At 33.6% G+C, this 26836-nt stretch overlaps 1 protein-coding gene and 1 long non-coding RNA gene across 2 annotated transcripts; one reads left to right on the top strand and one right to left on the bottom strand.

Annotated features, from left to right (window-relative positions):
* Positions 1-5244: 5244 nt before the first annotated feature.
* LOC107495887 (uncharacterized) lies at positions 5245-19632 on the top strand. Its single transcript, XR_008010656.1, has 9 exons — positions 5245-5409; positions 6426-6573; positions 10572-10695; positions 11560-11656; positions 11927-12065; positions 12309-12430; positions 12868-13267; positions 13549-13712; positions 19028-19632. It is a non-coding gene; the product is annotated as an uncharacterized LOC107495887 (long non-coding RNA).
* A 29-nt stretch (positions 19633-19661) lies between these two features.
* Positions 19662-26344, bottom strand: LOC107495709 (uncharacterized). The gene is given in 7 exon segments (XM_052263347.1): positions 19662-19973; positions 22225-22324; positions 22456-22542; positions 22674-22918; positions 23259-23344; positions 23468-23559; positions 23562-26344. Coding segments are annotated over 7 exon segments (3495 nt in total). The 5' UTR covers positions 26234-26344; the 3' UTR covers positions 19662-19760.
* Between the last annotated feature and the right edge of the window lie 492 nt (positions 26345-26836).

The raw sequence follows: 26836 nt of genomic DNA, 5'->3' as shown, positions 1-26836 counted from the left end.
TAATTGGAATCAAGTGACCAAGGAATTGGCGGTTGATGAAGGTTAGAGGAGACTAAAAAGGTCTAAGGAATTAGGGTTTAGTCACATATAGTTTGCCATGAATTGAATCTCGCATGATTAAAATAGTTAGTAAAAAAAGTCAATCCACAAGATAGATATCTCTAAAGTCTTAACTGTTTCTCCCATATTATTTACACCAATTTACTGCTAGCTTTTCGATATTCTGAATTTATTGTTAATGCTTTTGAACCCCTTAAAACACCATTTTATGTTTGTCTGACTAAGTAAATCACTCAATCATTGTTGCTTAGTCCATCAATCCTCGTGGGATCGATCCTCACTCACCTGAGGTATTACTTTGAACGACCCGGTATACTTGCCAGTTATTTTGTGGTTGTAATTTCTGCACCATGATGCCATCATCAGTGGATATGACTTATAGACCAAGAAAATAGTTGAGAGAACTAAGATCTTTTATCTCAAAAGTATGGTGAAGGGACGCCTTGAGATCAGAGATACCATCAACATCATCTCCAGTAATGATCATGTCATCAACATACAAAAGTAGAAGAACAACTCCACGTTCGCTTTTACGAATGAATCCTACAATTAATATACAGATATGCTATATAAATATAAACGATACTAACTGATCTAAATTGATTCTAATGATTCTCTAACAATTGTAATTGTTTGTATGGTAAAATTATTGATGGCTTAAAACGATTGATTATTTTGAGTTATTGATTTTGTTAAATTGACGGTTGCCGAATTGGTTTTCTTGAGATTTGAAAATGTTTTGTTATTGAGAATGAGTTGATTTTTTAAAAGATTTAATATTAAAATTTAGTTTAATTATAGAAATGATTTAATTTTAGAAAATATTTAATATTGGAATTGGTTTGGTTTGGAAGAGATTTAATATTGAAATTTGGTTTGATATTAAACCTGATTTGATATCGGAACTTGATTTAAAACAAATTTGAAAAGGATTTGATATTTGGAAACGGTTTGATTATTGAAAATAATTCACTATTTGGAAATGACTGAGAAGAATTTGAGGAATGTTTGGATGAGACTCGAGAAGAGTCTGAATTTTAGAGGAGATACTGTCAAATTTTTTATAAAAATTAGAGGCTTTGTTTGAAGTGATTATTTAAAAAGATTTGGTTTTAAGGTTTATATGTTTTGAGTTTGATTTATTTAGAAAATAATGAATTGATGATGATAATGACATTGATAAATAATGAATTAAAAGCATATGTGACTTGCAAAATTGAGACAATTTGTTGACCCTCTGTATATAAGATGTGACCGGGCACTTTAACTCCTCGGATTTCTCCATGGACATGCATATATATATGAATTTGAGATTGGGATTTTGTCTCTCCCATGGATATTGTTGAGTTTGGGGATGCGTGTATAGAGGGAATGCACAATGGTTAGTTACCAGGACATATCGGGTTGGCTGTATAATTGACATATTAGCTCATCAGCCATAGGACAGACATACATCATATACATTTGTATATTTTGTTTGAGTGTGTATTATTTTGATTTGCGTATTTGTTTAACTATGCTTATCTGCTATTTGCCCTACTTGCTGTATTTGTATCCTATTTGTATTTTTTTTGTTTATATTGTATGTGTGTGCAACTGAGAGATCCTTCATGCTGGTGGTGGTGAAGTTGAGGGTTATTTTTCCAATGTGATGATTTGATTGAATTGGTTGGGTTGGGGGCCGTGATTGGTTTCTGATTGAGGTTTTAGTAAAGTATGAAAAATCAAACTGGTTCAGCATAGACTTAATGAACCTATGCTTGGAACAAGTTGGTCATTCATACAATTTAGAAAACTGATTAAGATTTTCTTATATGAAAAATATGATTTTGGATTTCTGGATAATTAAATATTGGTTTTTGAAAAGATTTTGGATGATTAGCTTTTGGATTTTAAAAGATCCATAGAACGAACGATAATCACTGCCTTGAAATCAATTGTTTTCTTTATATGTATCTTCTTATACCAATTCTTAAATCCTCTACAGAGAACCCTTTCGAGAACAATGTTTTCAACCCCTATAGCTTTATCTTTTCAGAACAGATGAGGAAGCTTGCGAAATTTTTGTTAAGTTCTTATATATGCTGGTTTTGTTTGTATACATATGTTATAGATTTTTTCTCGCCTTTATTATTATAGTCTTGTAAGAGTGATATGAGTCATGACTGTAATAACACGTACGTATATAATATTTGTTTGTTTGAGTAAGAGTTTTGTATATATGTATATGCTTATTTGTTTTCAATTAAAAAGTATTTTCATTCTTAAAAAGAAAAAAAAAACAGAGATACGGTTTCGAGTCAAAGACTCTTATTTCATTATTAAATATACGAGGTCGTCGTAATACTTCTTGTTATCAGAGTGGCGTAATCAGAAGCGTAATATTCTGATAGTAAGAGTGCTATAAAAAAACATAGAAGTTGATGTAGATATGTCTGATATTGTAATTGAGTCCACAAATAGCTTCTTTAAATGTTATTTCTGAAGATGGTGGCTTTGAATTACCTATTTATTTATGATAGAGATATTGAAATACTTAATAATGAATATGATTTGCGATGAAAATAGAGTCTTTTATTTGTTGAAAATATATTTGTTATTGTTGTTTTTTTTTTGTAATAGAATATTATGTGTTTGTTATTTATATGCATTTTGATTATTTTTAGTCATAAACTATTAAACTTTGATATTTAAAATTATTTGTAAATTTTTAATAATAAATTATAGATAATTTATTGTGTAAAATGATAAAATTTTAAATTTTATTAGTCTAAAAATATTAAATTTAAATATTTAAAATTATATATTAAATTTTTAATAATTTTATTTTATATTTAATTACACCCATTTATTGATCAATTTGATTTTTGCAATCTTAGAATTCAGTTTAATTTCATTGGTTTTTTTCAAGAAAGTAACCCGTTCGATTTACAAATCGAACAGGACCATTTTTTTAAAAACCCCAAGCTAAAAGCCTATATAACATTTGGTTTATTTTTTATAAATCCTGCTAGGTAATTAAGAGTATTTCTACCAACTTTTGCCAATTTTTAATGGGCTGGATCAAAGTCCACAGCAACAAAAAAACACCCACCCAATTTTTTCAATTCACTTTATCCTAGTCTATAATTTTAATTTACTGTTTCACCTACTTTTTTCTACCACCGCCGTTCTTCTCTTTTCCCTATACACTAAAGTCGCTGAAATACCGTCATAGCCGTCATTTTCAAGGAAGTTGATCACTGCTGCCTGTGTGTTTTTTTGTGCAGCTCGTTGGTCTCGTCACCGCTTGAACGAATGCAATCGTCGTCAACGTCACTTCTCATCGTTGCTGCCACAAGCTCGGACACAGGTCAACGTTGTCGTTGCGAGTACAAGACGCCGCTGGTTTCCCATCCCCATACGTCGAGCCGACAACTCAGTCTTCTATCGAGCACACCTCCCCTTCCATCAAACACGTTGTTGATCTTTCATCTTCCCTATTATTTTTCGACATGTTAGTAGATTTTTAGTGTTTTGCTTTTTTATTAGCGGATGTTCTTGCATTTTTGTAGAATTCATATAATAGAGTAAGTGGTTCACAATAGATGTTCTTTGATTTTACTGAATGAATGGATATTGTTTTTAATTAGGGAAAAAATTTAAAAATTAAAAAATAACTAGATTTACGGCATTTATCTTATTTTATTGTCATTAATTTATTAGAGAAAAAAATTTAAAAATTAAAAAATAACTAGATTTAGGGCTTATTTGAGGAGCTTCTAAAAAAGATCTTTTTTTCGAGTTATCTTTTTTTTTAAAAGATCTTATTAAAAAGTAAAAGTAATTTTATATTTGCGTATTTTATGCAAAAAGATCTTTTTATTTATCAATTATGTTTGGATATAACAATATAAAAATATTTTTTTGTTTATTTATTACACGAAAAAAATTTTTTAAGGAAAAAAAAATCTTTTTAAAAAAAGATGTAAATTACATCTTCTCAAAAAAGATATTTTCTTTTATTTTTCTAGTACTTTTACTTTTACTACTAAAAATTTATCAAACACGCTAAAAATTAATTTTTTTATTAAAATTTTTTTTATCAAAATAATGACACCTAAACAAATACTTAAGTCATTTTTCTGTGTCCATTTTCAAAAAAAAATATTAGAAGTCATATGCCAAAAATACATATTGCGAGTCAATGACTCAATGTGGACCGTGGCATATCCCAACAGCTGATAATGAGTTTAGTGTTTCACAACAAATTCAGAATCGAAGATTCTCGATTTTTTGTTTGAGGGGAGGAATAGTGTTGAATGAAAATGTTAAGTGGAAAGACCCAAAGATAGTAGAATAAAAATTTATATACACATATTTTTATATAAAATTAATAATTAAAAATTAATAATTTTTTATAAAAATAATTGTATATGAATTTTAATTTCAAAACAATTATAGGCGATGTTTTAAAACTTTTAGATTTTTACCGTCGCCACTCTTTTCAGGTACACTCATATGCTTTTTACACCGAAAATCTTCTACGGTGAAGAGAGGTTACGAGAATCACAGTGATTTTAGTTCATACATTAATAGTTAACACATGCACAATACTAAAATTCGAAAAAACTAATAAAAATATAAACTTTAAAAAAGATCACTTTCTTAATCAAAACAAAAAAAGAAAAAAAAGAAAGAATTAGAAAATCGAGTTCACCTCGACGCTTTCATTTACGTCAAGCTTTAATTTAGAAGAAATTTTAAACTTTATGATTAAAGGAAGATTCTCCAATACCATTGAAAGAGAACGAAAAAGAGAATGATCACACACTGACTTTTCAGTTTCAATAGTTTAGCTGTTATCGCCGCAAACGGGACTTTTATAGAAAAAGAAATTTAATCAAAAAATGTTACTAAACTACTAATAATGTTAAGAGTTTAAACAAAAAAAGTAAAAAACCCAATTTTTCAATTTTTTCTCTCTATCAATATATGCTTTGTGCCCAAACAAGCTAACAAGGGATAAGATACCGTAGATAATTACTAATAATTAATGATTGTTGTCAATAGTTGGCACATTAATAATTGGTTACCCATACTTTTCTTTGCGTTAATGGTTGTAAACAGTAAAAGCATTCCTATTCATTTAAAAACTACGTGTCAAACAACTGCCCAAAATCTTTACAAAACCACGCATCCGGGCCACTCACACGTCACACCCATTATAAAACACCTCTCTTCTTCATCTTCTACTTCAATTTATATAGTCCAACCCCAAAAATCTCCTTAGCAAAATACAAATCCCTTGGGAGTTTAGGATGATTTGCAACGTCCATGCTTCTAAGTCTTCTTCTTTGGTACATGAAGGTAATTTTTATGCATAAAAAAATTCATTTATTTCTTGTTGTTGCTTAAATACGAGATTTGTTGAGTGGGTAGCAAAATGGATGTTGAAACCAAGGATCTAAGTTAAGGGAGTTAAAAAGTGCAAATTTTGTGAAAAAATGAACTGAGTGTTGAAATTTCATAGTTTTAGTTTGGATCAAGATGTATAGTTTGAGGTTGGATCTTTATATAACTGCAAAAAGAATTTGAAAGTAGAGTTCAAACAGATGTATGTTAGACTTGTCTCCATGGAAGCAAATGTGTTGCACATGAGGTGTTTGAGAAAATGTGTGAAAAATTGAGTTAAATGAAAATAGTTGTTTATCGAATAACTTGGTGTTCGATAGTTACCAAGTAAAAATATTATTTGGTAGTGTTGCATTTTTTCATGATTTTGATTGCCACTATTTTTGAATCTACTTATATTTTAGTAATGACACTTTATTATACTTTTATGGAACAAAAATATTGAATGTTTATGGCATATTTGTGTATAAATATACGTATAATACTAAAATATAAAAAAAATTATAATGTTGATAAATTTGACCATAAAAAAATTAAAACTAACTTATAATCTTTTTCATAAAAGATGGGTAATATGGACTCCCTGACATTGTAATTCCAAATCTTCAAGATAATGAAATGAGTGTTAGCTTGTTGAGGAAGTTTGCTATTTAGTGTTGTTTGTTTTTGGGCCTTGGGTCCTATTTCTAATAAAAAGAAAAGATGGGCTTTCATAGATAAAGTTATCTAAACCCTAAAAATTTGTTATAAATTTTCAATCTACTCTTTTAAACTAACCTAATTATTCTCAATTCCTTTTCCAAATCCTCTCTTCTCTCATCACTCCACTTCCTCTACTTTTACATTGGTTTTCTTTTCACTTCTACTTTTTAGTTTTCTATGGTATCTTTCCGTTCACAAAGACTAATTCGCTGCGGTACTGAACTCCCTTTAAAGATTTGTCGTTGACCAATGAATTACTGCATGCACAGGATACAACAATGCCTCCTTCAACCCTTGAATTTCCCAAAATTCAACTCTAATTCTGCCATGAAGAACACCACCACCAATGATACCAACAATTTCAACATCACCTGGCACTCTCAAAAAGCTGACAACAATGACCACCACTCCTTCATGGTACAAGTTAATTTTAATTTTCTTAGAGATTTGTTAGCGTCTTAATCTTTTATGGTTAGTTTTGATACTTTAGTCTATATATAGTTTAATTTATTTTTATTGTGTATTTTATTTTTTAATATATATTATATTGATTTCAAAAGTACACTGTGCTAGACTTTTATTGATCGTTGGCTTTTGTTTATGTGAAAACGGGTTGAATGTTTAAGCCTGATATTCTTATAAGTTCATGACGTGATTGAGTGATTATTTTGAATTTTGGATGTCACCATATACACTTAATTATTAGTGTACATGATGAGATAAAATAATAGTGTAAAATCTGTGTGATTTAAGTCTTTGATGATTAATTTTTTATCACTATATATACATATTATAAGGGAAAGATCTACACTTTTGTGTAATTCTCTTGATAGTTAAAGGATCCATCATGTGTCACCTTTGAGAAGATTAGATAGGATGCATGTTTTCAAGTACCAAAGCCTCACACAAATATTATCCTTCAACTATATGACCTCTTGAATTTGAATTTCAGAGGTACATATATAGTTATATTCTATTTGGTGTTCTAATTCTTTGTCTTGATCATTATGTATACATATTATAAGGGAAAGATCCATACTTCTGTCTAATTCTCTTGATTGCTAAAGATCCATCTCGCCACCTTTGGTTAATAGGTGGAAAGAAAATAAGACAGATACAAATAGACATAGACATAACCATACATAATTTTTTTTGTTTGTTTGGTAAATAATACATAACACAAGACATAAATCACAATTATATTAAAATATTAATATTATTCTTCTCTTTTCATCAACACCATATCACAGTAACACCACATTCACTATCTCCACTTTAATTTATTACTTTTCTTTAAACATTGGTGCAATCACTACCAATATTTTCAACAATTCAAATAGAGAAGTAACAAAACTCATATATAAATTATTATCAAAAAAATTAAAAATAAAAATAAAAGAAAAGAAGAAAGTTATGGAAGGGAGAGAGAGAATTGTTGTCATGGGAGAGAAGCAAAAGACAGCATGTTGGTGAGAGTGAAGGAGAACAAGGGGACGGCTGGGGAAGGAGGGTAGATTTGGAGAATTCACAAAATATTAATGGTAAAAATGAATAAAAAATTTGTGTCCAACATAAAAAAATCCGTGTCTCAATTTCTTGAAGAGACATTTAGGCTTCGTTTGTTTGCTGTCTTAACCAGCAATGGACAGAGACACAAAGACACAACAGCACATAAATATGAACATACACAATTTTTTATCATGTTTGGCAACATTATACATAACAGTACACTGGTATATATAAATTTATCAAAATGACAAATTTATCCTTACTAATAACACCAATGTATCCACAACTACCACAATCCATAGCCACCATCACCATCTACTACCACCATCCACAGTCACCATCACCATCTATTACCACCAGCACTACCATTATCAGATTGATCATCTTCATCATCATCTAATTACTAAAAAATCACTGATAAATTTTTTAATAATCACCATTTGTCTCAAAAAAAAAAAAATTAGAGAAGACAGAGGCAATAATCACATTAACCATAACCAAAAATAAAAAAAAATCACAGGAGAATGAGGGAGACGGTGAGAGAAGGAGCAGAGGAAGGTCCTGCAATTTTCTGGGTCACGAGCGTTGGATGACGACATTGACTTGCTGTGTCGAGAGGGTTGGACGATGCTGCGACTCACTGTGGGTTGGACAGTGTTGTGACTCTGTGTCGCGAGGAATGGACAGCGAGGACGACAGATCTGTACAAGTGGCGGCAGCGATGTAGAGGCGGCATAGATCCGAGAAAGCCAACGACAGAAGAGCGCGGAAGAGACACAAATTTAAGAAAGCAAGAAAGAAGAGTGCAGCAATGGAGAGAGAGGACCGTCGGAGGATGGAGGCATGACGGCGGCAACGGGATCTTTGGCAGAGGAGAAGAATCTGGAGAGAGGTAGAAGACTGACGAAGAAGGAAGAGGGTGTAGAGAAAGGGGTTAGGATAGGGTTGAGGTAGGAATAAGGTTGAAATTTTTGAAATTAAGTAGGGATAAAAGTGAAATAAGTTGTGTCTCATAAGTTGTGTCTCAATGTCTTAGCTTTAAGGAGAGACACTAAAAACATGTATTCTGTGTGTATCTGTGTACCACCGTGTCCATTCAAAAATCGTGTCTTAGCAAACAAACAAACAGTGGACATGTACCACCGTGTCTATGTATCAGTGTCCATGTCTAAGCAAATTTTGTGTCTATGTATTAAAGGATACACAAAACAAACGCAGCCTTAAAAAATTGTGTCTCTTCAACCAAACGATAGATGTGTCATAGATGTGTGCCACCATGTCTATGTACAGGGGTGTTCATGGATTGGATCCACTCCACATATCCGCGTGTTTATCTAAATCCGACCTGAAAATTGCAGATATGGATCCTATTCGCAAGGCTATCGAATCGGATCGGATCTAATTCGCACACTAACAGGATCAGATTGCGGATTTTGGGTAGGTATCTGCATATCTGATCTACATATTCGCGTATCCGCAAAAATAAAAAAATAAATAAATATTCTTTTTATATTTTATTTTAACTAATAGTAGTTATCATATATGTTGTATTATTTTAATTATTTAAGAAAAATATGTTTAATATTATTTTAAGAGTAAACATATTTAAAATAATAGAAAAAATGAAGACAAACAGAACACCCAGTTAGAAAGTGGATGAGATGGAAGATGGACAAAAGGTGAAAGACAGAAAAAGACCTAAGAAGACTATCCATGAAGTGGTCAAACGAGATTTACATGTAAATGGTTTTTCTATAGACATGATAGAGCTCAATGACGTCGTTTGATTCATGTACCCGATCTCATCTAGTGAGACAAGACTTTGTTGTTGTTGTTGTAGAAAAAATGAATTTTATTGATATTTTTTTAATAAAAATAAGTTTTTAAAAATATTTTTATGTTTTACGGATATATCCGATATCTGATATTCGATCCGCAGATCGGATCCAAACTTAAAAAACTGCGGATATTGGATCCGATTCGATGATTTTAGTGCGGACCGGATCAAAATTTTGTCCATATCTGATTCGATTCGCGTTCACCCCTATCTAAAGTCTCCCACAAACATTATTCTTCAATCACTTGGCTTCATGAATTATAGAGGTACATATATAGTTATGTTTTATTCTAACTCTTAGTATAAATTCAACAAGTTCTAATTCTTATGTTTTCTCTCTCATTGGCACTGAACATATATATTTTGTATTTGGTGTTTCTTTAGATAGCAAGCTATGATTTGCTTAACTTTCTTGTGGTATGTTTAAAATTTTAGGATAGCAAGTTTTTACTTACTTAACTATAGCTTGCTTGACTTGATTTTGGTATGTTTAAATTAGATGACTATGTTCCGTTTAAGTTTAATGGCAATTACTAGTTTGATTATATCTGGTATGTTTAAAGTGGGCGATTGAATATGTTCTATCTGATGATTTTACTAAACTTTGAGAAGGTGGTTGAATTAAAATGGTTTTAAACTTTTTACTAAACTTTTTTTTTAATCAGAAATACAGAAATGTATTTATGTTGGAGACTTTTTGTGTTTTGTTTCTAATATCGGTAAAGAATAGAGAAAGGAAAGAGAGACATGTATCTTGAATTCTTGATTTAGTTTTCATGTCCAATGAAATCGACAACCAATCTCTACAATCATGGTAGAATTTCAACTATAATTAAATTGATTACCTGTTCCAATACTAATGAATACAATACTAAGTGTTTTTTTTTTCCTTTTAGGTTTTAGATTATTTTTTTAATAGTTTTAAATGTTCATTTTCTTAGTTTTCGGATGTTCTCTGAATGCTTGTTTTCATTTTGTTCTAGATGTTTTTTATTTTTATTTTTTATGTTTCTTTTAATTTGGTTTTGAATGTTTCTCTTGATAATTTGAATTCACGTTTGCTTCAAAGAGAAAATTCAACAAAAAAGGACCCGAATGATTTTGAGCGAAAGATGGTGGTGGGCGGCATGAACGACTTCTGAGCGAGGGAAAGTGGTGGGCGGCACGGCGCAGCAGCATGATTTTGGACTGTGGTGTGTGGATTTAGGTTTTTTTTTGAACTTCTTTTGCAATCCATATACTAGTTGGCTAGTATCCGAATCAGTTTCCTTGCAAAGTTGTTATTTATATTATTTCCAAAAGGTTAAGTTCTAAGAGAGTAGATATAGGTTTTGTTTGTGACAGAGGAGAAGAGAAAAAATTCAAACTTTTTCATAGGAGAGAAAATATCTCACAATGTTGCAATATTTTTTTATGTAGATCTCAAAACTAAAAAACTCAAATTTGTCTATTCAAAATTCTTTGTAGTCTGAATATTGACCCGACTTTTAGGTTTTAATTCAGCATAAAGAATATTTGTTTGTCTTTTATGAAGTGAGTTATAATTTTTTAGGGTAAAATATATTTTTTAAGCCTATGAAATTTGTCAAAATTTATAAAAATAATCCTAAATTTTATTTTGCTTCAATTTTGTTTCTAAGTTTTCGATTTGCATCAAATATATCTGTGGCAGCTAAACTTTTATAAAGTTTAGGACCAATCTAATAATAATGCATGATAATTATGTCTAATTTACTTGTGTTAAAAGTTGTTATTGTGAAAAGTCGTCAAGGATATATTTAATGCAAATCGAATTTTTTTAAGACAATTAAAACAATAAAATTTGAGAATATTTTTAAAATTTTTAACAAACTTTTGGAACAAAAAGTATATTTTACCCTAATTTTTTTATATATATGTAAGTATTATATAAGTTTTCCTCAAATGAAATATTATCTTCTGTAAAATAAGAAAAAGAAAAAAAAATGATCCTTAGTGATTATAGCCACTATAACCCTATTCCATTATTCAACAATTAATTTTTGGTATAACAACTAACTTTGGTTTGCCTTTTGTAGGTACCTGGAATGATGTGCTCCATCTTACCTAGAAAGCTCTACTCAACAGAAGAGAACAGAAATTTTCTTAGATACCAACTCAAGAAGTACATAAGATGTAGGATGATTTCTTAGAACATTTCACTTCCATCAATAAATTTGTTATAGAGATCTAATTTATTTCGACTATGTTACGTGTACAACAAAATTAGCCACAAAAATCAGTCACTGGTATAAAATACATATTGAAATATAAATACACATTAAAAATAAATTAAACTACACATATATTTATACACAAATACATTAGCAGTTGATTTTAGTAACTAATTTTAGTGTATTATATTTGTCCAAAGATTTAACTTTTTATTCTTTTTGTTGCTCATAGGTTTTACTCCTAGTGGTGACATCCTCTTCGAGTACCATGGGGTTCTTAAACAAGGACGATTCTCATAGCCAAGATTGGAATTTTGGTTCCCTTTGTTGCGGTGGACTAGACACTTTACTACAAGAATAAACCTCAATTGGTAATTAACCATTCTTTTATTATGATTGAAAAAGCAATTTCATCATTTAGGTTGTTTGGAACACCATGGAATTAGAATTTTTTTATTTCAAAATCAAATTCTTTGTTTGGAATTAATGCGAAAAAAATTGAATTGATTTGTGAATTCTATAGATTTACATTATAATCAAATTCAAATCTCTTCATTTTTGTTTAAAGAATTTGGTTGAACGTGAAATAATTTGGTGTATTTAAAATGTAAAAGGTCATTCAGCTGTCCCTAGCCGATCGCACTGGCCGGCCCTGCCCTGGCCCTAGTTGATTGGACAAGCTGACTTCGTCCAATCCAGCCCACTGCGTTTATTGGTAGTGATGAAAAATTGTGTGGTAAGTAGATGATAAAAATGTAAAATTAAATTATTTAAAAATATTATATGCATACAAAAAATCAGTAATAAAATATATGCTATTATATATTTGTGTATAAATACATATTTAACTCATTTTCAATGTTTAATATGTATTCAATACGCATTTAGTGACTGATTTTTGGCATACATATAACTAGTTGCAAATCACTATATCAATTTATGAATTAAATTAACAAAAATGTTATTTTCATACTGAAAAATCAGCCACCATATACACATACATGTGTATTTTTTTTACAAAGATAAATGTCATTTTATTATTAAAAAAATAAAAGTATTTCCATAAAGAAATACAAAAGAAATTAGGTTTCCAAAATCATCACCAAACGTGATTAGAAGACTCTTTAAGAAAAAGTAAAGTAAGAATAAAAGAGAAATAGTATCATCCATCAGGTATGGCTATGGAGTTCACATTACCGGCTTTTTGCACTATCTTTGGTGCTGGGCTTATTAACTTCTCAAAGACACACTGATTTTTCGCTTTCCAAGTGTTCTAACACAAGGCCGCAATGAAGAGGATCTTTTGTCTATCATCGATTTGAGCCGCTGCCTAAGATAAGCCTCGTTGCTACCAATTGGGAAAGGTCTCCTCTTCTCTCTGCCATAAGTAAGGGGTTATTAAGTTTAGTCTCCATATTATTGAAGACAGAGGCCATTGGACCAGAGCATGAGAAATTGATTCATCTTTTAGCATGCATCTGGAGCAAGGGGTAGATGCAAAACAGCTATGGATTTGTTACAACACAGAAAGTTTTTCATGAAGACTTCCACAAAAAAATCTTAATTTTATGAGGTAATTTCAATTTCCAAATGCTATTCGATACTCTATTATTTTGTATATTCTGAGACCTCAGTGAAGTAAGAGAATGAAAGAACTCCTAAGTAATCTTCTATCCTGACCCAACTTCATATATACTGGATTTTGTCCAGCATCAATTAATTTCATCCTCCTTTTTTGATGGTTTGATTGAAAAAATTTTATTACATATATTAACCAAAAAAATTGACTCAATTAGGTTTCTGTTTTAGCTTTTTATCAGAATTTAGTAGCACACTAACATAATACACTTGTAGGTTCGGTTGGATTGTAATTGCAACTTGAGGGACATTAAAGAGAAATGATGGTAGGAGCCAGGGATCTTGGAAGATGCGGACATTAGCATCAGAACCTATTTTCCATAACAAGCATTTTTCAATCACCTTGCACCTTTCAAGAACAGGTCTCCAGTCCCACGACGGTATGCTACCTATCTCTGCATGTAAGAAATCTCTATATATGAAATATTTAGCTTTGAGCATTTGTGAAAGTGTAGATTACTTGTCCAATAAAACCAAATTTTGCTCTCTTAGGTCTTTGATCCCCAGTCCTCCGTCATTCTTCGGTCTCGTCATTGTGCCCTATTTAGCCCATACCATTCTTTGCTTTGTCTTTTTGACCCACCAAAATTACGAGAGCATGCTATGAATCTCAGTCAACAGCGTGTCTGGAAGCTTGAAACAAGAAAGTGTATAAATAGGAATCGCTTCCCCTACCATTCTCAATAGCGTGTGTCTGCCACCTGAGGTCAATAAACTTTTTTTTTTCCAATCCAAAATCCTCTTCTGAACTTTATCCTTAATAGCTCCAAAAGTTGTTTTCTTTGATTTTTGAACTATGGAGGGCAGTCTCAAATATTTGTCTTGGGATCCAATATGTTCAATATTTAGTGTTTGCACAATAGCTAGTCTTGTGTCCCGAAATGTGTTGTGACTGAAAAAAATGGCCTATTTGTTCAAGTTGACTTTTTGTCCATTAAAATTCTCATAGATCTTTAACAATTCCAAAATGCTTTGGCTTGTATTAGGTGAGCTCTTGCAAAAAAAGATTGAATCATTAGCAAACAAAAGGTGATTAATTGTTTCGCATCTTCGATTAAGTTGAACCCCTTGAATTAATTTGTTTTGCTCTGCCTTGTGTAATAAGAATGATTTCACAAAAAAAGATAGAGATATGGAGATAAGGGGTCACCCGGTCGGATGCCCCTATTTGGCCTAAAAAAGTCGAAAGGTTGACCTTCCACAATAATAGAGTAAGAAACAGTTGTTACCAATTCCTTAGTCTAGTTAATCCATTTAACATCAAAGCCCAGCTTATTCATGATATACCATAAGAAATTGCATTCAACCCTATCATAAGTTTTGCTCATATCTAATTTAATAGTCATCTCATGATCTGCCCCACTTATCATATTTTTCAAATAGTGCATACAGTCGTGGGCAATTAGGATATTATTTAAAATTAGTCTACCCTTGAGAAAAGCACTATGATTTGGAATTATGATTTTATTCATAATGCCTTGAAATCAGTGAACCATAACTTTAGAAATAATCTTATACATAACTGAGGATAAACTGATCGGTCTTACTTGAGTCATGTCATTGGCATCTGCCATCTTTGGAATCAAACAAATTTGAATATGGTTGAAATTTTTTAAAATTCTGCCACTGTAAAAGAAACTTTACACTGTCTTAAAAACGTAAGGTCCAACTATATCCCAAAAAAGTGGAAAAACTTAGCCGTAAATCCATCATCACTAGGAGAACTTTGAGCATAAACACTGAGCGTAGCTCGTTTGAACTCGTCCATAGTTACCGGCTTTTGGAGCCTACGGATCATAGAAGCTATAATTTTAGGCTCCAAATCCTCTAAATATGGATTCGAATCCACCGAACAAGAAGAAGTAAAAATATCGTAAAAGTAGTATTCAACTACCTTTGCAATATCCTCCGGTTTCGATGTAATTTCATTGTCCCTCCCAACTAATCTCCAAATTATGTTCCTTCGCACCCTTGATTGAATTTTCTGGTGAAAGAATCTGGTGTTCTGGTCTTTTTTTAGCCATTTGACTTTAGATATTTTCTCGCCAATAGCTCTCTTCTTTCATATATGTCAGCTCTAGCTTCTCCTCCAATCTAGTAATCTCCTCTCCCCCATTGATTCCAGCCACCCACAACTCATCTAAGTTAGTTTGAAGATCCTCAATTTCTTTCTGAGAGTTTTCTTTGTGAGTTATCTACCATTTGACTAATCTTTGTCTACATTCTTTCAAATTTTGGGCCAAAGAGAACATAGTCGAGCCTACTACTTCCATTCGCCACACTCCACCGACAATTCTCGACATTCTCTTCTCCACACCAACGTTCCTGGTATTTAAAATGCCTTTTACTTTGCTAGGATTGATGTTCGATTTCCATTAAGATAGGAGCATGATCCGAACCTGATTCTGTGAGCCTGTGCACCACTACATTCAGAAACTCCAGCTTCCATCCCTTCTCAATTAAATAGCGGTCAAGCCTCTCCTTCACCAACTCCTCTCCTTGTCTTCGATTTGTCCACCTGAAAGGCCGCCCCACCATTCCAATATCCACTAATTCGTTGTTGTCAATAAAATTAATGAATGTTAAAACGGTGGTTGCTGATTTTCGGACAACTTCTGAACAACTCAAATGGACACCAATGAACCCCATACCTCATTGCTTTCGAACCTCTTAACTTCAGCTGCCACAAAGAATTCTCCACTGTTTATAATTTGAACATTGATGTTGTCCTTCCAAGCTAGCACAAGTCCTCTTGTCACTCCTGACGGGTTAACAATATGCCAGTTTTTGTAGCCGCTTACCCGAAGATTTGCTTCCACCTGTCGAGATTGGTTCTTTATTTCACTTATGAACACAATCTTGGAGGAGTGGGATTTACATATTCTTTTTAGGGGGTGAATTGTTAGGGTCTTTCCAAACACTGACAATTCCAAACTATAGTTCTCATGGCACCTTGGATGCCATTTGTAGGCTGACACTACAGATGGCAACAGGTCCCCATGGGAGCGGGGACATGCCCCCCGCCTCTTGCCCCCAATATCTGTTCCCGTCCCTATCCCGTCCCCACGACGGATAACAGGGACCTGGTTTTTCGCGGATTGAAAAAAATTAGAAAAAATTAAAAATAATTCTCAATTGTCATTACAAACATATGGATAAAGACTTAAATAACAATAACAACAAACATGAACATCCAACCATATTCATAAGCAACTAAACAAAGTTCATCACATCATAAAACCATAATTTCACCATCTCAATCTTCCTTTCATCTTGTAATGGTAGTGATGGTAGATTCCGACTTACTTGAATCCTACATCGACAAGAAAACAATTTAAAGCTAAAATCATATAATAACTCAATAAGTCAATAATATAAAAACATAGTGTGTTATATGCAATTTAATAGTTTACTTACATCAACATCTCCTTCAATGTTATGAATTGTGTAGCACTCAAATCCTATGTTAGTTGTGGTGCTAAGTTCGTTCCAAAGTCAATCTTGATTACACATTAGAGTCTCTAATGTGTCCGGGCGCATCCTACTACGATGTGGCGTAACAAATCAACCACCCGTACTAAATGAAGATTCAGAAGCAACGGTAGAAGTAGGAATCACCAAAAAATCCCTAGCAATAGCCTGCAAAGTAGAAAACTTTGCTCCATCTGACTTCCACCAGTTTAAGATATCAAAATCATGTTCAGTTTGTGGTACCGGTCTCTCTTCAAGATAATAATCCAACTCACTCTTTGTATCAATAAATGTGGATTCCTCCCTTACATGCGCAGCAAAATCAGCTTGTCAATCTTCATGACTGAATTTCCTCCCCTTTGAACTTGAAGGAATTGATAGTGGTGGTGGTATATCTAATTGAACAATTTGGTCTCTCTCTCTTTCCTTTGTTGCATATTCTAAAACTAAATCTTATACTACCTTTTTCAAATCAACCCTAATTACCCTAATTCAGAAATTCAGAATCAAATCAACCCTAATTAGAAATCAGAATAAGAAAATTTAGAACTCAGAACCTAATAATTACCGTAATTCAGAAATTTAGAATCAAATCAACCCTAAATAGAATTCAAAATTAGAAAATTCAGAACTCAGAACCTAATTACCCTAATTCAGATCTTCATAACTCAAAACCTAATTACCTTAAATAAGAAATTCAAAATCAAATGGACCCTAATTAGAAATCAGAATTAGAAAATTCAACACTCAGAACCTAATTACCCTATTCAAAAATTTAGAAATTCAGAAACCACAAGACTGACTTACCCGACGGAGAAAAGGGGCAGACTAGTGAAGACTAGCGATTTGACGGATGAATGGTGAAGAGGAGACGACGACGACTGGCGACGAGTCTACCGCGACGAGGAGAAGTTGACGTGGCCGCGAGAGTGAGATCGAGACCTGTAGTGAGCGAACGAGCCACTTAGGGGTTGGAAGGCGGTGCTGAGGGACCCAAAGGGTGAAAGGCGGCGGTCGGCAGTGTTCGAGAAGGAGACAGGAGGGGCTGCGGGTTTGAACTTCGAGGAGAAGTGGAGAAAAGTGGAGAGAAGAGGAGACGAGACTGCGGCGCTGAAGACCCAGAAGGTGGGACGCAGTGGCCAGCGGTCGGCGGTGTTCGAGAAGAAAAGGAGAGGAGACGAGACTGATGGTTTCACCTTTGAGGAGTGAGGAGGAGAGGAGACATCTCGTCTCTGTCTCCGAAGCAGTGAACTGAGTGAAGCATGTGAGTATGTGACAACTAGGTTTTCTCCAACAATGACTCATATATATATATAAAAGGTTATTTTAGTCTTCTCATGTAAACAGGGATTTAACAGGTCTCCACGGGGCCCCCGCCCTATTTATTATACAGGCCCTGTCCCCCGTCCCCGCAGGTAGAAATTACCCACCATACCTGCTCCCCGGCGGGTAAATGCCCCCGGATACCCGTCCCGCCGGGATTTTTGCCATCCCTAGCTGACACCCTTCACCCTGTAGCTTTGGAAACCCTAATAGGCATTGTTATTAGAAACCTTATCAGAGCACTATGTAACAGAGCACTTTGAAGACAGTCTCTCCTATTAGTATATTCATTCATAAATACATGTATTATTTAATTTATTTTTAATATGTATTTTATACTACTAAAAGCTGATTTTGCTTGTTTATTTTAATATACACCTAATATTACCCAAAATAAACTGTCAAAACATAAAAAAAAACCCCTTAATTTCAGATTATCTAAAACCCAACAAAATTAACCCACTGGATGACATTTTAAACTAAAGAATTCTCCAAGATCGTCTTTAACAAAAATTATTCAACTTTTTTGAAATTAAGTAATAATAAATTCTTCATTGTGTCGCTCTTATTGAACATTTGCGTGTGTAATAAACAAAAACTGAGTATTGCATCATTTGATCAAAGCATTGATTACAAGACTCTCCTATTCATATTTACATTCTTTACTCCCAATAATTATATTCATCCTTAGAGAGAAATATGGTCAAACTTTCACATTTCCAGACCCATTCAAAAGTGGCATTTTTTGCACCTATGAGGCTCGTGTTTATGCAATATGATGCCATGCAAGGAATGCACATAGTTACCTAAATTTACATTTTTGTATCCCTAACTTTGAAACGAAAATACTCCCAACCACCTCGTTAAATTCTAAAACTTTGTGTATTTTCTTCTTTTGTAGTAGCACTTATATGGTGAGCCATTATTACTGTCAGCTTGTGTTACAATAGAGCTCGGTGGATCCTCAGGACTTGGTTTATTCACCTAAGAGTCCAAATAAAATTCAGTGTTAACACTAAAACAAGATAACAAGATGGAAACAAGATGTGAATGAATCACTTATACAATTAAGAAGACAAAGATGAAAGTACCGGTGTGACTTGCTCAATGCCAATGGCACCATTACTGCAATGATCATTGCTTCCAGCACAATTACTGGAAAAATACAACATTCATTTAGATATAATACTATCATCATTTCTCAAAATAGAACAGCATATTTTAATATACTATACTTAGCAAGAATTGTAATAATGAATATTAACATATATCAAATCCACAAGACCCCATCAAAATTTAAGCCTAGTGAGGAACTTCAATTGAATGAATGCAACTAAAATTCCAAATTTCCAATAATATAGAGGGTATAGTGTTATGCCGAATGCAACTTCTTTGATCTCCTTCCAACTTGTTCTCCACAGAGTATTTGATGGATCTAATGCCATTATAATCTCATTTCATGTTAGGAATTAATAAACAGAGATGATACATACTTGTGGATTTGTGAATTCTTTTTCTCTCCTTTGTCAGTTTCTTCTGTTTGGTGTAATACTTCAGATTGGGACTCTGCAATATGAAACTTAAGGATGTAATCACTGGCACATACATTGCTATATAACAAGACACTTGGAAAGTTACAAACCTATTAACAAAACCGATTCTGGAGATGGAATCTTCAGCAGCTTCTGGCACATAATGGTATCCTGAAAATCTAAAAAAGTATTGTCCAAGAATTGCGACCTCTCGAACTCTGTCATCTTTACAAAGCCAAAAGAACCAGTCCATGTGTCTACAACACTAGGAACAGCAGGCAAAACGAGCCTCTCCACTCCCAACTGCATGAGCGTCTAATAAAAGAAAATTCAAGTTAGAAAGAAGGATTCAATGGAACTTCAAATAAAGTGTAAACTATTACAAACAATAGATATGAAAAGATTATTTTTTTGTTATTACGACAATACGTGATTAAATATCTGTAAAATAACTCAGCTCATTTTTGCACTATTGTCCTCTCCATAATCATTTTGTGAAATTTAATAACAAATATAGAGATAAAGACTTAGAAAATTCAATACCAAAAAAAAGAGAGAAAATTTGTTTCTTCCCTTTGTCCTAGAAAATACACTGTCCTTTATATCAATCTCCATATCCAAACACACTCTAGTTTCTCTGTGTTTCTATCTTTGTCTTCCCTAAAAACAATTGCAGCCATATAGATCTAACTCAGTGCCAAAGCATTCTTGTTTTCACAATTCTTGGTCTACTTTTTAATTCAATTATCCCTAGCCCAATTTTATTATCCAAAAATCTATCTTGATTCCACAGGGTGCTCTTCTGCATTAAAAGATTAATAATGAAGCATGATTATTCTTAACTAATGGGTTATGATCAATTCACAGTTTACTTTAGGTGTAAACTACAAATATTGTTTTCAAGTTTATTTATTTGTTAATTATCGTAATATTCTTTCCTATTTTCTAAAGAAATGCTATTTTGACTCATTGGTGAAGTTGGCCAAATCATAACTCTGCCGGAAAATCTTGTCATTTTTTACTATTTTGTAGCAACAGAAAGCCAAGGGAATAAGAGAGAAAGACAGAATAATTTTATCACTCAATTGGATTGTCTACACCTAGGTAGAAGTCAAAATAGCATTACTGAATTTTCTACTACTGTAATTCTCTATTATTCATTTTACAGATTCGCATATCTTGATTAGGGATGTACAAATAGGATTCCAATACGTCCAACCTAGATCGAATCTATATCAGATCGAATTTTACGGATAATATTCAATTCACTAGGCTATTGGATCTTTATCCAGTCCGATCTGCAAGTATATAGGATCGAATATCGGATATTGGTATATCATTTTCAGAAAACTTATTCCTTTTCCCTTTTTTATATTGGTTATCTTATCTCTACTATTTAAGAAAATAATTTTTGAAGTAAAACATATCCAAAAGGGAAAAAAATTCATGAAAAAAATTAAAAAACTTTTTTTTTATTTTGAAAAGCCTGCATATCCAATCTGATGTAGAAGTAAAAACGTGTATATTTGATCTGACCTAATATGATTTTTAGAGCAAATCAATCGAAATTTTGGCACATCTAATCTAATATGAAATGTGTACACCCCCTACTATTGACTCTTTTCAGCTTCCCTCATTATTTGGAAAATGAAAATTTTGGATACCAAATGAAACTTCAAGGAACCACCCTCCATTACTCCCTATCATTAACCACCTACTCACATCACACATTTTGGTCACAACCACCAAGAAGCATCATGACCTGCCATCAAAAACCCAATGCCCCGACACCAATTGAATGCATGCAATTTCGTTTATCCATCTTCTCCGTGCACCAAGGCAATCCAAGGGGTGGTTCAACTTCGACTGGCCAGTTCACTCCAATTTTGACCACAGTTGTCCAAGTTAATAACATTTCTGGTCCAACTAAAGAACCAAACTGACGAACTCATAACCACAAGAAAATCTGTACCCCCATCCAACAGAGTTTCTAAGTTGCCTTGTGCCAATAGTATTTTATGGAGTTGATGTTAATTTGTGTAGAGAGATCAATTTTGATGAGCTTAAAGCTTTATATACTTTAACTAAAGGTGTTATAAAGAAAAAGAACCAATATAGAAATATGATCATATCTTTCATGAGTCATTATTCTCTCTTTTCTGTTTCCTTTTTACCTAAAACCCACAATCTTAGAAGTGCCAGTGTGAAATTGTTTTTTGGATCTGTATCACAGACCCAAATTATAACTAATGATTTACATGGTATTCAAAGTAAAATCTTCAATGTTTTTAAACAAATTCATCAGGATAGTTTATAAACCAGAAAGCTAAATGGATAAAAATGAGCATGGTATATCATCATGAGTAATATTTTTAGATTGGAATGAATCATAAAGTAATATTTGATAAGTTATTCAAGTCTTGAGCAGTTATTTCCAATTTAAATGACACAATCAATCATAGGATAATATATTGTAGTGTTTTCTAACAAACAATAAAGGCTTTGCAATGAATGGAGGAGAGGAGAAAACTGGGGGTAAGGGAAATGTAGGTGCCTTGTGGCTTACCTTTTCAAGCTCATTCATCAAAATGCGGCACATTCCATGTCGACGATACTGTAATCTGGTACCAATAAGAGGCAATTCTGCTACCTTCTTTCCGTAAACCCTAAAAGAATTAAATAACAAACCAGATGACCAAAACATGAGACAGGATAGGTACTTGTAGTTCAAGATTTCGAATAGCAGTCATCAACCAAGCAAAGACTAGTAGTTGCGCAATACAAATCCCGTACTCACCTAACAGTTGCTGCACTTATCAGTTCTTCATTTCTCTCCAGAAGTACGGTATAGAAACCATGGAAATTCAATCGATTAAGTGTTGACCTATAAAGTGTACATGTTTACATATCAGGTATTGGCACAGAACTATAACAATGTAGCACAATTCAGTGGCAGATATCTAGTAATCAACAAAATTGAATGATACCAAAACGAACACAACGAGAATAACTAACCATCGACTGAATAAAACATCTTCCATGAGATCTCTGGTAGACGAAGGATCCTTTAGGGGCTCAAAACATTCATGCATCACTGAGAGTGCAACATTGAGTTTGCTGTAACTTTCTGGCAATAAGTAACCTTTAGTAGTACACGGATCACTACTCTCAGAGTTTATATATTTCACCAATGTCCAAGTTAGATTGTTAATGCCCACTGAAACTGGCTCTCCTAGTAGCTTATGGAGACCAAAATATATCTACAAAAAGTAGAGACAAGTATGTAAGGCAAAAGGCCTTTCCAGCACCACACATTTGATCATACAAATCTGAAATGATCGTTAACTTGCTACTAGTAAATGATCATGATGATGCAGGCATTATGAGAAGATGAAGTTGAAGCAAATAAGTTTACCTAGATTAAGAAGTATTACCATAAAATCTAACATAGAAGTTAGAGAAGTTTACTAGGATAATTTATGCAGCATATCGATGACAAAATGCAATTTTTGTTTGAATAGTAAGAAGTAAAACAATGCTTCCAGTTAACATAATAGCATAGCATTAAAAAAATAAACAAATGACCTTTGATTAGTATACCTTTTCACAGTCCCTTCCGCAGAACCAGTTTTTACTATATCTTCTCGAGTTAGTTGCATATTTAGTTCTGAGGCACTTAAAGTGATCTGCATAAGGTTGGCATTGATGATAACAAAGCATTGCATCATTCATTTGCATAAGAAGGAAATATCAATGCATGACTATATGGGCAAAAATGGAAATTTAAGTAAACATAAATATTGGCTTACATTTATGTTCACACTGAATGCAAACAAGGAAATCTCCCTCCTCTTCTTCTATTTCGCCACAAACTGCACATCGACATGATGGGCAAAACCAGTCATCTTCAGGAATGTTCTGTACAGGAAAAAAAATGAAGGCAGCAAGAGGAAACAATTCAGTTCCAACAGCAATTGTTGAATGAAAGTGGTGAATTGAATTAAGATATCAATAACAAGATGCAACCAAATATGATGAGATTGAGGAAGAATATTATTAGTTACCTCCACACCTAGACATGTCACATGAAATGAAGATGGACATTGATCGCATAAAATTAGATTCCCACCATAGTGGCAAACAGAACAAATATTGTCATTCTCGCCTTTAGGAAAATATTTTGGTGGTTTTGCCATAGCTTCCCTTGTCATATGATCTTCCACCATTTTTATCAGGCAATCTAATAGTGATCTACCATCTTCTAAAATAATACTTGCAGCCGGTCTGCGTGTACTACAGCCACTAGCATGACTTTCAAAGCCAGCAAGACTATATACTTTCAAACAACAATTACACTTGATTCCATCTCTGCTTATTCTCCCTTCAGCTGAACAGAGCCTGCCTTTTGGCTTGTAAGAAACCTTAGACCTTGGCAACAGAATGTTATTGTCTATCAACCAAGAGAGTACATTCTGAGGTTTCTGGTGTGACAAAGAAGGGGTAGACACCTTTTGCACCCTTTTATTTGATCGCAGCACGCGTCGAGGTAATCCATTTCTTTGGTGCTTAGATAAGCTGGGCTTTGTATTGTTCAAGAGTTTCCGCTTCCGACTATGGTTTGATCCACTTGAAGTTATGACTTCTGTGGGAGGTACCATGCGTTCCTCTCGAAGCCATTGGGACGCTTTCTGCAATAAATTGGCACTCCAAACCTGGTCAACATTATCCTGTGCATTCAAAGGTTGCATTCCGAGCTTGGTCCATTTATCAACATTTTGTTCAATACAATAATGGCAAGCTGCATGGAGTGTTGGGAGATTTCTTCCCTTGTCTGGAGGGATATACACAAACCCTTGTCTTTTATTTCTTGGGTTTGCATAGTGATAGCTCCATCCTTCAGCCAATAGATGCCTCTTTGCTTTGGACCTACCCACTTTCATGTCAGGCCCTCGCATTGCAGATCTATTCAAGCTATATTCTAAAACAGCTTGAGGACAAAACTCAGGTTCACCTGCAACTTCATCCACAGGAGACGACACAATTGGTGGCAAAATATTTAGATCATGACTCTTTTCTGATTGATCAATACAAATAGGTGCAAGATGATTGTCATCTCTAAGTTGCATCGCACTCTGATCCTGACTCTTTTCTGATTGATCAATAAGAATAGGTTCAAGATGATTGTCAGCTGTAAGTTGCATCATACTCTGATCATTTTGGGACGGCAAAGGGTTCTGTGCCACATACTTACAAACCCGACTGAGAGAGTAGTAAACACCCTGTTTATCAGGCGACCTATATCTGTACCTATAGCAAGTGTCGCTTGTTTTATGCTTTCTCCACTCAATTTTCCATCCAAGATGGGCAAGATGTTTTCGTGCTTTTTCCGGGCAAGCTCTTTTAGGGGCCTGTGCATATTCTTCAATAGCATCAGGACATAACTCAACGTCAGACAATCTGAGAGGTTCCCAATGTTGAGTTGAGCTGCGAAGCTTTCTATGTTTTCTTCCATTAAATATTACTTCAGTAGCACCATCGCAGGATATTTCACATTCTTTGTGAAACTGAGTTGAGACCTCTTGAACAGGAGTAACTGGTTCTTTCTGAGGGACAGTTTTGACCCCTTGATCCTGAATGGTAGGCCACTTTTGATCCATGTTCAACAAATTCGATGACTCACCTCCTTCCATAGGGAGTTCAGCAATCCCATCATCAGAAGCAGTTGTGATACAAATGCTACTCGACTGGCCTGCAGAATTCGCAACATCCAAAGAGTTGGCCTGATTGAAGTCAACATTAGCAGTAGATTCAACAGACTCCATCTCCGGTGTTTCTCTCAATAAACTCCTTGGAAGATCTAAGGAGGAGCAAACTTCTCCTAGTATGAGCCTTAAGTAATCATCAACTACCTCCATTACCATTTTTTTCCATAACACTTTCTCATTAAAAGTCCATTCCCTAATCTTGGCGAAGTCCTTTTTGGTCCTTACATCATACCAAACTTGCTTCACTGAAACTGAAATAAACATCTTCCTCTCATACTCCTCAAGAACTTCAAGAAAAACCCAGTTCCCTCTCGACTGCCACTCCCCAGTAACCTCATTCCAATCATAAGTTATCCGCATTTGATGAACTCCAATCTTCATCTCATCACCCAAATCCGGAAAATATACACTCCTCTCTGGCTTTTCATCACAGTGATCAAATATAACCCCTTCCCACCAAGCTTCTTCATGGTACACATCAACACACAGACCAAATTTAAGTTCCCTACTTTCAAATTCCCTCTTAGGAGGCACCGGCCTAATCCAACCACGAATGTTGCAATTTGAAGAGTCGCTATCGCCATCCAATACCTTCGGAATACTCACCTTTTCCACAAGGTAATTCACCTCATCATCAAGTAATATGTTATCATATTTGACATGGCGCTGCAGCCTCCCAGAATGGACAACTTTCCCCGGGTGCCATGATCCCTGAAAGCCTTCCTCCATGCTCCTGACCTGGAAAGAATTTAGAATTTTTTCAATCTCTATAAATCGAAAATTTTCAAACAAAGACAGAGTCATAGTCATGTTTCACAACAAGTAACTAAAAAAGAAAAATAGGCAAGTGATCATGATGAGAATTACTTTGCATGGAACAGCAAAATAAGAACAATGCACAGCATCAAACCTTCAATGGGAATATAATCATGAAAGCAACAAAATATGACAAATGTAGCTGAAAAAACCAATAAAAATAGAAACTTTAAAAAAGATCACGTTCTTAATCAAAACAAAAAAAAAAGAAAGAAAGAATTAGGAAACCGAGTTCACCTCGACGCTTTCATTTACATCAAGCTTTCGTTTGGAAGAAATTTTAAGCTTTATGATCAAAGGAAGATTCTCCAATGCCATTGAAAGAGAACGAGAGAGAATGATCACACACTGGCTTTTCAGTTTCAATGGTTTAGTTGTTATCGCCGCAAACAGGACTTTTGTAGAAAAAGAAATTCAATAAAAAAAAATGTTACTAGACTACTAGTAATGTTAGGAGTTTAAACGAAAAAGTGAAAAAACCCAATTTTCCAATTTTTCTTTTTTTCGCGGTTTTTATCTTTCTTTCTCTATCAATATATGCTTTGTGCCCAAGGTAAAAGATAGGGTACCGTAGGTCAATTCAAAATTGAATAGTAT

Source organism: Arachis duranensis, chromosome 6 (genome assembly GCF_000817695.3).
Source record: "Arachis duranensis cultivar V14167 chromosome 6, aradu.V14167.gnm2.J7QH, whole genome shotgun sequence".
NCBI classification, from domain to species: Eukaryota; Viridiplantae; Streptophyta; class Magnoliopsida; order Fabales; family Fabaceae; genus Arachis; species Arachis duranensis.
This window is presented reverse-complemented; position numbering and strand designations above follow the sequence as displayed.